The following is a 12,003-nucleotide window of genomic DNA, read 5'->3' as shown; positions in this document are numbered from 1 at the left end:
GGAAACGACGACGGTATATATCAAAACAGAGTACATTAGAAAGCACTTATACTTTATTGTACGTACGAAAGACGGTGTTTTCTGATAAAGCAAAGGAGTTACTTAAAAATTAATAACTGTCGTAATTTACAACGTAAAAATTCATAATTAAAACAGGAGTCATAGGTATAGATATGTTTCCAAAGGATGAGCATATCATAGTGTCACACTGCGATCGTAAACACACATGCCAAGCGTGGTGATTTGATTTTTAACCTGTAAGTTCAATAATACAAAAGAAAACAGAAGTCGATTCCGGACTGGCTAACAGATCGAACAATTGCATTAGGTAAGGTGCTACCATAATGTATTTAATTATTTATTGTGCTTATACAGCTAATATAGGACGTCACTGGCCATCCCCACCCATCACTCTGATTTCTTTTCCTATTCCTTCACTGTCCATGCTGCAAGATTATGGAACGCTCTCCCCTACGAAGTACGTGATTGTCCATCATTACCTGTATTTAAAAAGCGAGTCAAAGAGCACTATTTATCGCTAGTTGTCTAGTATATATAATATTTTTAGTTATATATGTTATATATGTATTTATGCTTATATTATGTATATATATTATTTATTATGCTTATTTATGTAAGTATATAATATGTAAGTATACATTTATGTTCATGTTAAGTATGTAATTATGGTCAAAAGTCGTATCTATTGTAAATATTTCAATTTAATTATTGTGCACGTTGTGTCTGCCTTACTTTTTATGAATCTCCTTCCGTAGGCCTACTGGAAGAAATTTCTGGTTAGAAATAAGTAGTGCCTGTTGTGTCAGTTATATTTGTATTGTTACTTTAGTGTTTGTATTGTGTACAATAAACTGTTAAATAAATAAAATAAAAATAAATAATATGATGGAGAATAATAATAATTTTGGGGGAAGCCACTTATGCCTTGCAGTCTGCGTCTAAGTCTCAGTTTGACATGTTTGTCATGGTTATAAAATATTTATTAAAAAAAAAATCTGATCATGACTAAATTCTATTTCACCATAGACATTTACATATTCGCCGAATATGAGACGAGGGAACTCATAAGGCACAGGTGTCAAACCTATATATATATATATACGGTATTTGTATATAGAATATTTTGATCAGCATTTGTTCAATGTATCGCTTGGTATTGCAGAGCCTCGAAGCGAGCAAGATGGCGGCGATCGCGCAGAAGATGCAGAAGATCGAGGAGGCATCGCGCATCCGCAGCGAGCAGACCAACAATTTCATCTGCAGCACGAAGGAGGCGCTGGACGCCAAGATGGACTCCCACGAGGAGAAACGCGAGGCTTACATCAATGAGCTCCGCGCCCGCCTGAAGGATCATCTGGAGGGAGTCGAAAAGACAAGGTGCGTACACTAGGACCGCCACTAAAAGGCATATACCTCATCCAAATCCAGGATGACCAGCCTTACGCTGTCCACGTCAAGCAATTCCTCGCGACCTATATTGTCAATTCAACTAGTGTCTACACCAGAGTTCCCCAAACTTTTTCGTGTCGTAGACCCCTTGCCATGTTTTTCCGTGTTGGGTAGATCCCCTACTTACCTGATATTGATTTCCTGTTAATTTCTAACTGTAGTGAAGTTTAGTGTTAAAAACTTAAAGTAACAAAAAACACATGTTAATTTATACATTTATTAATTGAATTTAAATTAAAACTTATCAAAATAAAATTTTGTATCTGTTATATAAAATATACTTAACATATTAATAATTTTTTACTTTATAGGTACTTTTATAAATAATGTAAATGTTTTGATATTATAAGATGATCCACTATCGTGGACCCCCATTTTCATTTCATGGACCCCCAAATTTTTTTCGCTGACGTAGACCCCTTGCAGATTGTCATAGACCCCTAGGGGTCGATACAGGTCACTTTGGGAATCACTGGTCTACGCACTGGCGGCGTCTACCGGCTAGTGGTTACACGAATGCTTTGCCCACCGTCACTTCAAACCATTTCTTATAGTTACATCGGTGACATTAGTTCTTCTTCCAATATACTTATTTCTGATTCAACGCAATGAAACTCGGAGCATATCCAATCTTCATAATGAACGATCATGTCTCAAGTTCAAATGTCAGCATTTACAACAGACATCAGTTTTTAGACATTGCGCTATTACGGAAGGGAGGATGTAACCATATCTACTTTAAAAATGGGCTTTCAAGTTATTCACCAACTGGTAAGCTCAAATAAAGTCGCCATAATCGACTTCCCGCGACACAAACATGAATAATGCAAAATTATAAGTAATTACGAAACTAATTACTTTCGAATTAAGCTATAGTAAACTTAATTTTGCTTAAGTTCATGTTCTGTTTTTGGTCTAATGAATATTTCTGATGTGTATATATGTCCATTAAACAAGTCTCAATGCGATGTTCATGTGTTATTTTCTAAATATGGACAGACTTCTTGCGAGTGATATTTATAGCATGGAGCTCTGTGCTCCCGTTCCATCCATTATGTAGGGCAGATGTGTCTTGTGAAGGCGAGGCTGGGTCGAGAACAAAGCGAAAGCGCCCCGACCCCCGCACTCGACCGACTTCCGACGCCACCTCGCCATCGCTGCCTCGCTACTGCTTTATTTGTTTCACTGTCGACTGTGGAGAGCGATGAATAATTTCGATGCTTAAATGTTCGCTTGACAAACGTCGAGATAAATGAAGGAATACTAGCGTTCTAGAAAGTTCATTCAAGTTACTTCCCAATTTTAAATAATAGTATTATATATCTTGCATATTTAGTATTTTTTTACTCAGCACTCTGGGTTGAGAACTAGAGAATGCATATAACATTCTATAAGTCGATTTGAAAGTTTTTACTACTATATTATGGCTTCATAGTAGCTTCTGTCCCCCGGCGTCCATTAGGTATATTGTCATCTCGTAGAGTGCACATGATAGAATGCACTTTGAAAATCCATTTGGTCTAAGGAAATTTCTAGAAAGTGTTGTTACAATTTTACACAAGACGCCATATATATATACTGTTAAGAGTTTCTGTCTATTGATAAATTGTGGTTCGCTTACGAAGACAATATAATCTCAGATTATTCAAAACTAAAATTCTTTTGTATCATTTAACAATTGTTAATATATAGTATTATTATATATCTGTATCCTCGTATAAATAATTATATTAACCTAAATAACCCGACGGAATTCGAACTGCCGCAAGCCATTGGCCGATCACTAATCGTTTAATTCAATATGAAATAAATTAATCAATTTTATAATCGACTAAAACCTGCAAATAGTACAGTACACGCGAAGTTCAAAGCGAACTGTAAAACGCGCGAAGTTCGTGGCCAACTGTCAAATGCGAGAAGTTAAAAGCGAACCGTGCGAAATTCAAAGCGAAACGTCAAACGTACGAAGTTCATGGCGAACAGTCAAACGCGCGAAGTTCAAACCGAACTGTCAAACGTGCTATTTTTCAATAAAGATTATATTTCTAGAAATTTTACAAACTGCCCAATTTTCCCCATTCCTCCCCATGCCCAATTCTTTGGTTTCATAAGAACCATCTACAAATTATTAAGAAACTTATAATAAAATATAATTATAAGAGATAAATAAGTTGTCAAGTTAGAACGTTATTGTGGTTATGGCCCCAGCCGTGGATGTAGACTAAATTAATCATTAAATAATGTGATGACTATGAAATACGTTAAATTAATTTTTTTTATTGGAAGACGACGGGCTAATGTCTTCTCGTTATAATGTCTGTAGAGATAGACATTAACATGTTAAGTGATTTTTTATCATTAGAACAGTTTTATCTAAGAGTTACGCCTAGTGATACAAAGTTGAGGTTAAAGAGTTTCTAGAAGTTATGGTCCTGACCTTGTATGTTCGTTCACCAGGTTGTCCCTCGAGCAGCAGACCGCCGAAGTGTACAAGGCGATCGAGGAGAAGATGAACACGGCCGCTGATAAGCGCGATGAGAACATCAAGAAGATGCTGGAGCGCCTCCGGGAGCACGTGAGTTTCATCACATCAACCTCCATTACGCAAAAACAAAATGTTTATGTATAGGTGTGTCTGTGTATATATATATATATATATATATATATATATATATATATATATATATGTCATGCCATGTCATGTCAACTGCTGAACATGACCTTCCTCATAGATATCCATTATGACGAGTTGAAATCCGACACGTGTATGTATGTGTGTGCTTATGTGTATTGCAATGACGCGGTAGTCATCGCCTGAAAAACCCATGTTTATTATATAGGTACAGTCAGTATCAAAAATGAATACTCCCTATATTTTTTAAAAATATATATTTATAATTTAATGTACTTTCTCTACTTTTATAACTTACTATATAATAGTAATATTAGTAATAATCCGTTTAGTTTGTATACATATACACTAACAAAAGTCCAAAATATTTAAAAATTAATTTTGAATATTTATAATATTGGTATACACATATTTACCTAATTAAACAGTTCTATTGTTATAAACCGGGTAACCAGGCGTCTTGAACTTTTGTGGACTTTACCTTCAATGACGCACACAAATCCATTGTATATGTACTACCAAACGCACACATAGTGCGAGGTGTAAAGATGAGTTGAATTAAATTTCTTTTAATAAAAACATAGCTTCAATTATTGTTGCTATCTATCTGTCCAATGACAGGAGTTTGATATTAGAAGAGTATTGATACTTTATTACTTTACTTCAGTCATCATCATCACCATTTCAATTGTAAGACATCCATTGCTGAAGACAGGTCTCACAGATATATTTCAAATAGGACCGGTTAGAAGCAACCCTTATTTTTTGAGCCCATTTTAGGGCCTCTCGTTCAACCTCTAACATAGGTGAACTGTGTCTTTATGCACATTTTTTTATTTTGTTTTCTTCCTTATATCGCCTTCCCTCTAGAGTTCTACAATTATTTTTATCATTTATATAACTATTAATTAATTCTAAATTCTTATTTATTTTCTTACCGTCTATATCACACTTTATTTACATTACTGTAACTATCTATTTTATCAATCTTCATTATTATTTTTATTATTCTTGTTATTTTTTATTCATCAATGAGGCGATGTTCTCCTCCTACTCCTACATAGCTTGTACGTGAATGATCTACGCTATGCTTACTTCTTTATTCGTTCTTAAGGCACACTAAAAATGTCTATGTTCTCCAGGAGGAGCAAGTACGCAAGGTACGCGCCGGCAACCAGGAGCGTTTTCAGCAGTTGGAGAGCGCCATCCAGGAGAAGCTGCAGCAGGCCGCTGAGCGCCGTCTAATCCTCGAGGCCGAGCAGAAGGAGAAGCTTCGCAATCATGTGAGTACATCCAGGAGGATATTGAATTTTGGATTGACATGATAGGTCACATGAGGAGTTGGGCTCTTTTCCTGATCATGGCGTGTGGAAAAAGAAAGCCTGAGTTATTGACATCACAAGTGGACACTATGTAGACACTCCCAGGTGAATAATGATATAATCACCTAGTAAATTGTGATAAGACAGCGTCTATTACAATCTTAGTCATTTCATACTGTCATATTTTTATTTAAAAAAAAAACAAGTTTGTATTTTAACCTGTCAACTGCCTTTGGACATCCCGCAACAACCAGATAACTACAGGGTTATATCTGTCCAAAGCCAATTAAGCTACATTATATCGAATTTGCTTATAAATACAGCTTAAAATCGCTTGCTCTGAATGTACTACAGACTACAGAACCATAAACGATAATATTTCATACATTAAAAAAATCGTTCCTGATACTGAAAGACGCCATGTTGAACTTTTACCGGCCAACGGAAGATTAAACCGGACTAAGGGATTTTTATGTCTGGTTCCATGTTAATTAATTTTAAAAAAATAGGATTTTTAATTCTGTGCCACGCTCTATAACCTTATGTAATTTTTTTTAAACCATAGATAAACGTATCAGTCTATTTGTGCCATATACCTTAACCGGCGCAATTAGAGGAACACATAAAAATGTAGTTTTTTTTAAATTTTGTAAATCTTGAGAACTAGTTTTAAATTATGTGTAAGTACCATCTTATGAAATAACTTGCTTTAAAAATTTCACACTTTTCAAGTGAGATGATAGGTTTTATGGTTCTTTTAAGAATGCTGTGTGTAGATTATACACTGCATGGTGTTAAGTCATCCGAAATTTATTTTAGTTAGATCTCAGTTTATATATCATATTTATAATATTTTAGTTGTTCACAATGACCCTTACCATATTTTGTTTCACTCTATACCATATTTTTTATCTCCTTCACCTAAATTACTAGCTGGCGAAGTCCAATATATATATCCCTTTCCTGGTCCGCTGTCTCACTTTCCGATACTTTCTCTTTCACACCTTTTATCCCCTCCTTTATTTATTCCTTTAATCTCTATTATTTTTCATTCCATACATTGTAACAAAAACATTAATTTCGAAAAGCATGTTCGATTTTTATTTTGTTTTTTCATTGTTTTTCCATTCATTTATTTGGTTGTCATACGGCGCGTCAACGCAGAACAATAAGCTAGCTGAGGTCCGGTCTGTCATCACTGCCAAAATGGAGGAGATCACGAAAGACATCGAGACAAAGCTCACGGCAGCCGAGCAGAATAGGGAAAAGGAGATTCAAAAGAAATTGGACTTTGTTAAAAAGGAGGTTTGTAATGCAAGAAGTGTTTGGCGGCGTTTTGGTGATATTGCCAAAGTGATACAATACAGTGGAATTATATTCGTCAAGAACGTATTACGTGTTCAAAACACGAAGATAGGCTAATGTATATAACCACCAAGAACAGTGTTCTGACTGTATCCCCGTTGGATGTTAACAGAGATTGTAAACAAAAAGCATTTTGTAGAAAAATAAAAATATCAACTATTGTACCCTTTATTTAGATATAAGTTTACTAAAATCAATACAGTACCCGGCGTTAAATATTGCACATCGATCTTTGGAAAGAGACAATCGGCTAATTTCGGCTTCGTAGAGCGCTATCTCTGTCACACGAAATACTATTACTACTTATTGCCGGGTACTGTACATATAGCATTAGGATACCGTCTATTACACTTTTATATTGAAAGTTTAATTCAATCATATATAGTTTAATAATTGCACTACCCCTACGATATAGCAAGGTAATAATATAACTACTAGCGCCATCTATTAACACCGTTCCGACATATAAAATAGACGAAAAGAGAAGTCAAAGAGATTCCGTGGAGTTCATTAAAAATAAAAACTCTTTTTCTTTACGTCCTGGACGCAAAGAAGCTGAGATTATAAATCAGATGATAATTTGAATTTGGAACGCAGGAGCGGCGTGCTGAGCTGGTGCGGCAGAACAAGTGCGCGCGCGCCGAAAGCGACCCCGCGCCCACCTCCGGCTAGGCGCAGCCCGCGCGCGCGCCGCCTCGCCCTACGCTGCCGCCACACACACACCCCCGGCCGCGCTGATACACACACACTACCACCATACGCACGTTCAATACCCCCACCCCATTCATAGGTTACAAAGGAGGAATTTCCAGAATTACCTTACCAACGTAATATACTACGAAAATTCCCCTCACGACCATCCTAAAAAAGACAAATCAAAAGAGGATTTCCAAAATATCTGACTAACATGAGATTCTAAAACAATCTTTCCTCCCCCAATAGATAACCTCAGGGAGAGGGGAATATTCATTAAATACCTTCCTAACTTCTGGTATATGTGAAACACTGATATGTATATCAAATGGGGGGATTTCTCCGAAACACCTTACCACAAACTTAACATTCTGGATTCGAAACCTAAAATAGATAAACTAAAAGGGGGGATTTCCCCAGAATACTTTATCAACCTGCGGGGATATCCAGACGTAGTTTGATGGAGTAGTGTATAAGGGCCATACATCTCGAACACAGGGCCCCTGCCGTACGGCCTTCCCGGACTCCTAAAACCTGATTATTGTCCCACGTTATTAATAAGGTCGCGTGTCCTTAGTAAGGACGCCATACACTGCCGGAATTGCTAATTAACGCTAAGAAAGCGAGGATAAATATTAATTGAAATAAATTTTCATTAAGCATTTGCTTGAGCCGCAAAATACAACAAATCATTTTAATCATCTATTTATATTCTTTTTATTTTTGCAACTCTAATATAAATCTACATAAATTCAAGAAGCAAAAAATAGACGATTTTTTTTTGTCTGTGGACGACGTTTAAAAAAAAAGTTTGTCAACCAGAGTTTCAGAGGGCGGGAAGGCCCTCATAGCCCTGAAACCGATTCCGTGTAACCACAAAGCACTGCTTCTTAAAAGGAATGGTGCTGTGTATTTGAGACTGAAATTATGTTTATATATATTTTATTATTATTTTTATTAATTTCTCAATGTTCCTATTTATTTGATTATTTCTGTTGTTCATACGGCACTTTTCCTTGGCAATTTTTCATGTCACCCAAATGGGACATTTTATTTACGGCAGTTTGATGAAGGTATGACTTGAATGTTATTGTATCAGGCCGGTAAGGCACTAGTAAGTGTTTACTAATCTGCAGTTATTAAACTTGTCACTTTAAAGAAAAATGTATTTTTAAAAATTCACATTTAAGCCGCGATTTGCTATTTTTTAATAGTTTAGTGAAAATTACTAGTGTGTTAAGGCCCTTAGATAGATTGGTGGGACGTTGTAAGAATATTCGCTGTTTTGATTTTTAATCTGTTTCATATTTTATGTTAAAACTGTTCTGGTCTAGAAGTAAAATATATATGATGTAATTTTATATCGTGTATTTGTTGAAATTTATTTCGTAAATAATTTTGACAATACACTTTCACTGTTATGAGAGTTAATTTTATTATTGCAATATAAAAAAATAATTTTTTTAACATGGCAACTGTAACTTCAAAATGGCCTATTTTGTTTAACTAGATGGCGCTATATGATTAATTTAAATTCTTGATACACTCAAACCTGATTTTGTGCGGTACATGAAAATTCCTATAAAGTTTAAACATCATGATGAAGTTACATATAAAATAAACACTGGTTAGGATATTGCATGTTTAGTTAAACAATCTTAGTTGGAAACTGGTCCTCGATTCAATGGTAAGTGATAAAAAACTCAACTTGATAACTTCATTAGATGAAAGCTATTTTAAAACTGTTTATTATAAGAAATCTTTGTACTTCAGACTAAGAAGCAATTTCTAGTTGTCATAAATACTTGAAAAGTTCTAAAAAATAATTTATGCAGTCCATTTGCACCGCACAAAAACAGGTTTATGTGTGTATTTCAATTTGTTAGTAAAAGTATTTTTTTAATTTCAATAAAATAAAAATAACAGAGACGAATTTAGGTATGGTAGTGTAGGGTATCGTTCGGTGTGGACGCATACGGACAGTGGATGGTCACCATCAGTATGCGATACGAGGAGGTCAGCAAGGGCTTATAGTACTATTCCTAATTGTTAGTTATAGACGTTATATCATTATTTTTAATATCTAACATACGCAACAGTATTTTAGGAAGGTATAATCTAAATTTAAGTTTATCTCACGTTTTTAACGATTACTAATCGACATTACGCTAAGCTATAATAACCTATTGCGATTTATTCTAACGGTTTTATCGGTTTCTGTTTACATTTGTTTACGGAGTGAGTTGTGACTGCATCGGTTCGTGTGGGGTCGGCATTGTTAGGTTACTCCGTGGCACCGAGTCTAACATGGCAACCCCGGGTGTGATTTTTATTAATTGCTATATCAATTATATTGATCCAATGATTTTGAAATAAAAATAACTTTCCACGTCGCTACTGTGTAAGCAGTTGAATGAAGTTAATACACGAGATACAGTTCACCCAGTGTTGCCAGTCTCATCCACGTCTAGTCCACGTTTAAAATTAAGTCATCCGAATCACTTCCATTTTTTGATCTCAATTCCAGCACAGTAATAGTCGAGTATAGTTAACAGAGGAAGTGCCTCGATAATCGCCAAGCGGCCCTCGGGTATATCAGCGACGTATGACATGTGAACTGAACTGCCTTTCATAGCGTTTTCTATTTTTTTAACGAGGCGATGGGCCGTTGATGTAATTGGTGTGTTGGACACAAATCGCTTCTGTGATGTTTTTGCTCTAGGTGATAATCGTATCGATAATTCGATTAGGCACAAAATCGATACGTAGGTTACAATATATTCGAGTAACTTATCTGTGACGTTTACCGATAGTGATGTTCGGATTACGATTCGGCGGTTATCGATATCGGTGACAAAGACGATTGTAATCGGATGGAATCGGCTCGACGAGGCGAATACGCGGGGTATAGAAGAGGGTGTTTGTATTTTATAATATATTTTAGCCATTGATCCGGCGTCGATCCGACTCATCGCGAACAGTGTATATAATGTTAGGAGACGCGTCTGTACTCGCTTGGCACGAGGCGGCGGGGTGCTGCTTGCTTTCTCTATGTTACTGATGCCGCTCGAGGCGACTAGTTGTAAGTTACCTGCTTGTTTTTCGGTGAAGACGTGAAAGCATCTGACCAATTTGCCTTGGATATTGTGTAGCCTGTTAGGTCCGCGAGATCGAGACAAATCATGTTTTGCGGAGCAACGTGTAGCTTTCAGAGAACTATTTACGTTCTTTATTCTTTATGTAACATTAGTAAATACCCCTATCTCTTACGGCGTCGTGATGTACGTTAATTTTTATATTTTATGTCATTAATATAAATAATATGCTTCAGTTTGTGAGGTATCGAAAATGCTGTTTGAAGTGCAGGCAACTTTTGTAGTTTCATTGTCGTATTGAATAAAGTCATAAATATTAATATGTTGTTGTTTCTATTTTTAAAATTCCTACCAGCTGATTCCTATTCTTCCTATTTTTTTTTAATATTTGCGAAGTATAAAGTAATTTATACTTCAGGCCAAATACATTTAGCCGTACATACAGACTAAAAAAATACTTAACACGTGCTTTAAATAAAATAATAATTAGATGTAAATGAAAATAGACACAATTAATCGCTCAGCGCCTACATGTATATCCCAGCCAATTCACAATTTGAAGGGACAGTAGACAGATAACATAGGAGGTAGAACTGATGGCAACGGAGGCTGTATGTTTCTGAAGTGGAGACCACGAACCAGCATGAGCAGCAAAGGGCTTCCTCCTCCCTTGGTGGACGGACGACTTATTTAAGGTTGAAGATACGATGCAGGCCGCCAATCGGTCCTATTGGAAATCCTATGGCTTTAATGATGTTTGATGCTAACTGCAGTCATTTTATCGCCACCGTCAATACCTGCTTCCGGATATGAAGACAGTTTTATTATATATATGAACACTAAGAAAATTATTAGTAAAAAATAAAATATAGAAAATGAAAAAAAAACGTTTATTTCAGCCTGTAAAACGTCCAGTGCACAACTGGCCGAAAAAAAAAATATGTAGATCATGTTCCAGAGAAATGTAATAAGTTACGAAACCAAAGTCATAATATATTTGTGAAAAAAGGCCGTCTTTCATATGTTATGTTACATCTAAATTTTAATATAAACCTTACGGATATTTTAAAACAAATATTCATATCTTAATTGCGTTCGTTTTTTTTTTGAGTATTAAAACATAATATATTCTTTATAATCTCTTTTCATAAGCCATGTTTACGTTATAAAAAATAACAATTTAAATTTTGTATTTTACTAAATCAATTTTGCTCTTTTTATAACAATTTCTGCTATTTCTCTTAATTTACAATAGTAGTAAAATTAATAAACCTATAAGACATTTTTAGATATAATCTGTCTGAACTGACGTATGTATGACGTATGTCAAATAAAAAAATACAAATGTATAGAAACCTAACAGTAGACTATTAGTGACCTATCACAAATATTTCGTTACTTAAATTTTTTGCTAGCAGAAATATGT

General features: G+C 35.3%; 1 protein-coding gene across 3 annotated transcripts in view; it reads left to right on the top strand.

Annotated features, from left to right (window-relative positions):
• Nucleotides 1–10,878, top strand: part of stai (stathmin) — an 81,651-nt gene extending 70,773 nt beyond the window's left edge. For 2 of the 3 annotated variants that reach the window (XM_068765196.1, XM_068765195.1), the window contains 5 exons: nt 1,184–1,398; nt 3,928–4,045; nt 5,245–5,385; nt 6,589–6,729; nt 7,387–10,878. In XM_068765196.1, the coding sequence (XP_068621297.1) occupies nt 1,184–1,398; nt 3,928–4,045; nt 5,245–5,385; nt 6,589–6,729; nt 7,387–7,461 (690 nt within the window). In that variant the 3' untranslated portion in view covers nt 7,462–10,878. The remainder of the gene's footprint in view (nt 1–1,183; nt 1,399–3,927; nt 4,046–5,244; nt 5,386–6,588; nt 6,730–7,386) is intronic. The other variant, XM_068765198.1, reaches the window with a different exon arrangement.
• The last annotated feature ends 1,125 nt before the right edge of the window (nt 10,879–12,003 follow it).

This window comes from Battus philenor, unplaced genomic scaffold (genome assembly GCF_028537555.1).
Source record: "Battus philenor isolate CCGP_79_NKW_IND1 unplaced genomic scaffold, ilBatPhil1.0.hap1 SCAF_2, whole genome shotgun sequence".
NCBI lineage: Eukaryota > Metazoa > Arthropoda > Insecta > Lepidoptera > Papilionidae > Battus > Battus philenor.
Note: the sequence above shows the minus strand (reverse complement) of the source record. Positions and strands in the feature narration are given on the sequence as shown.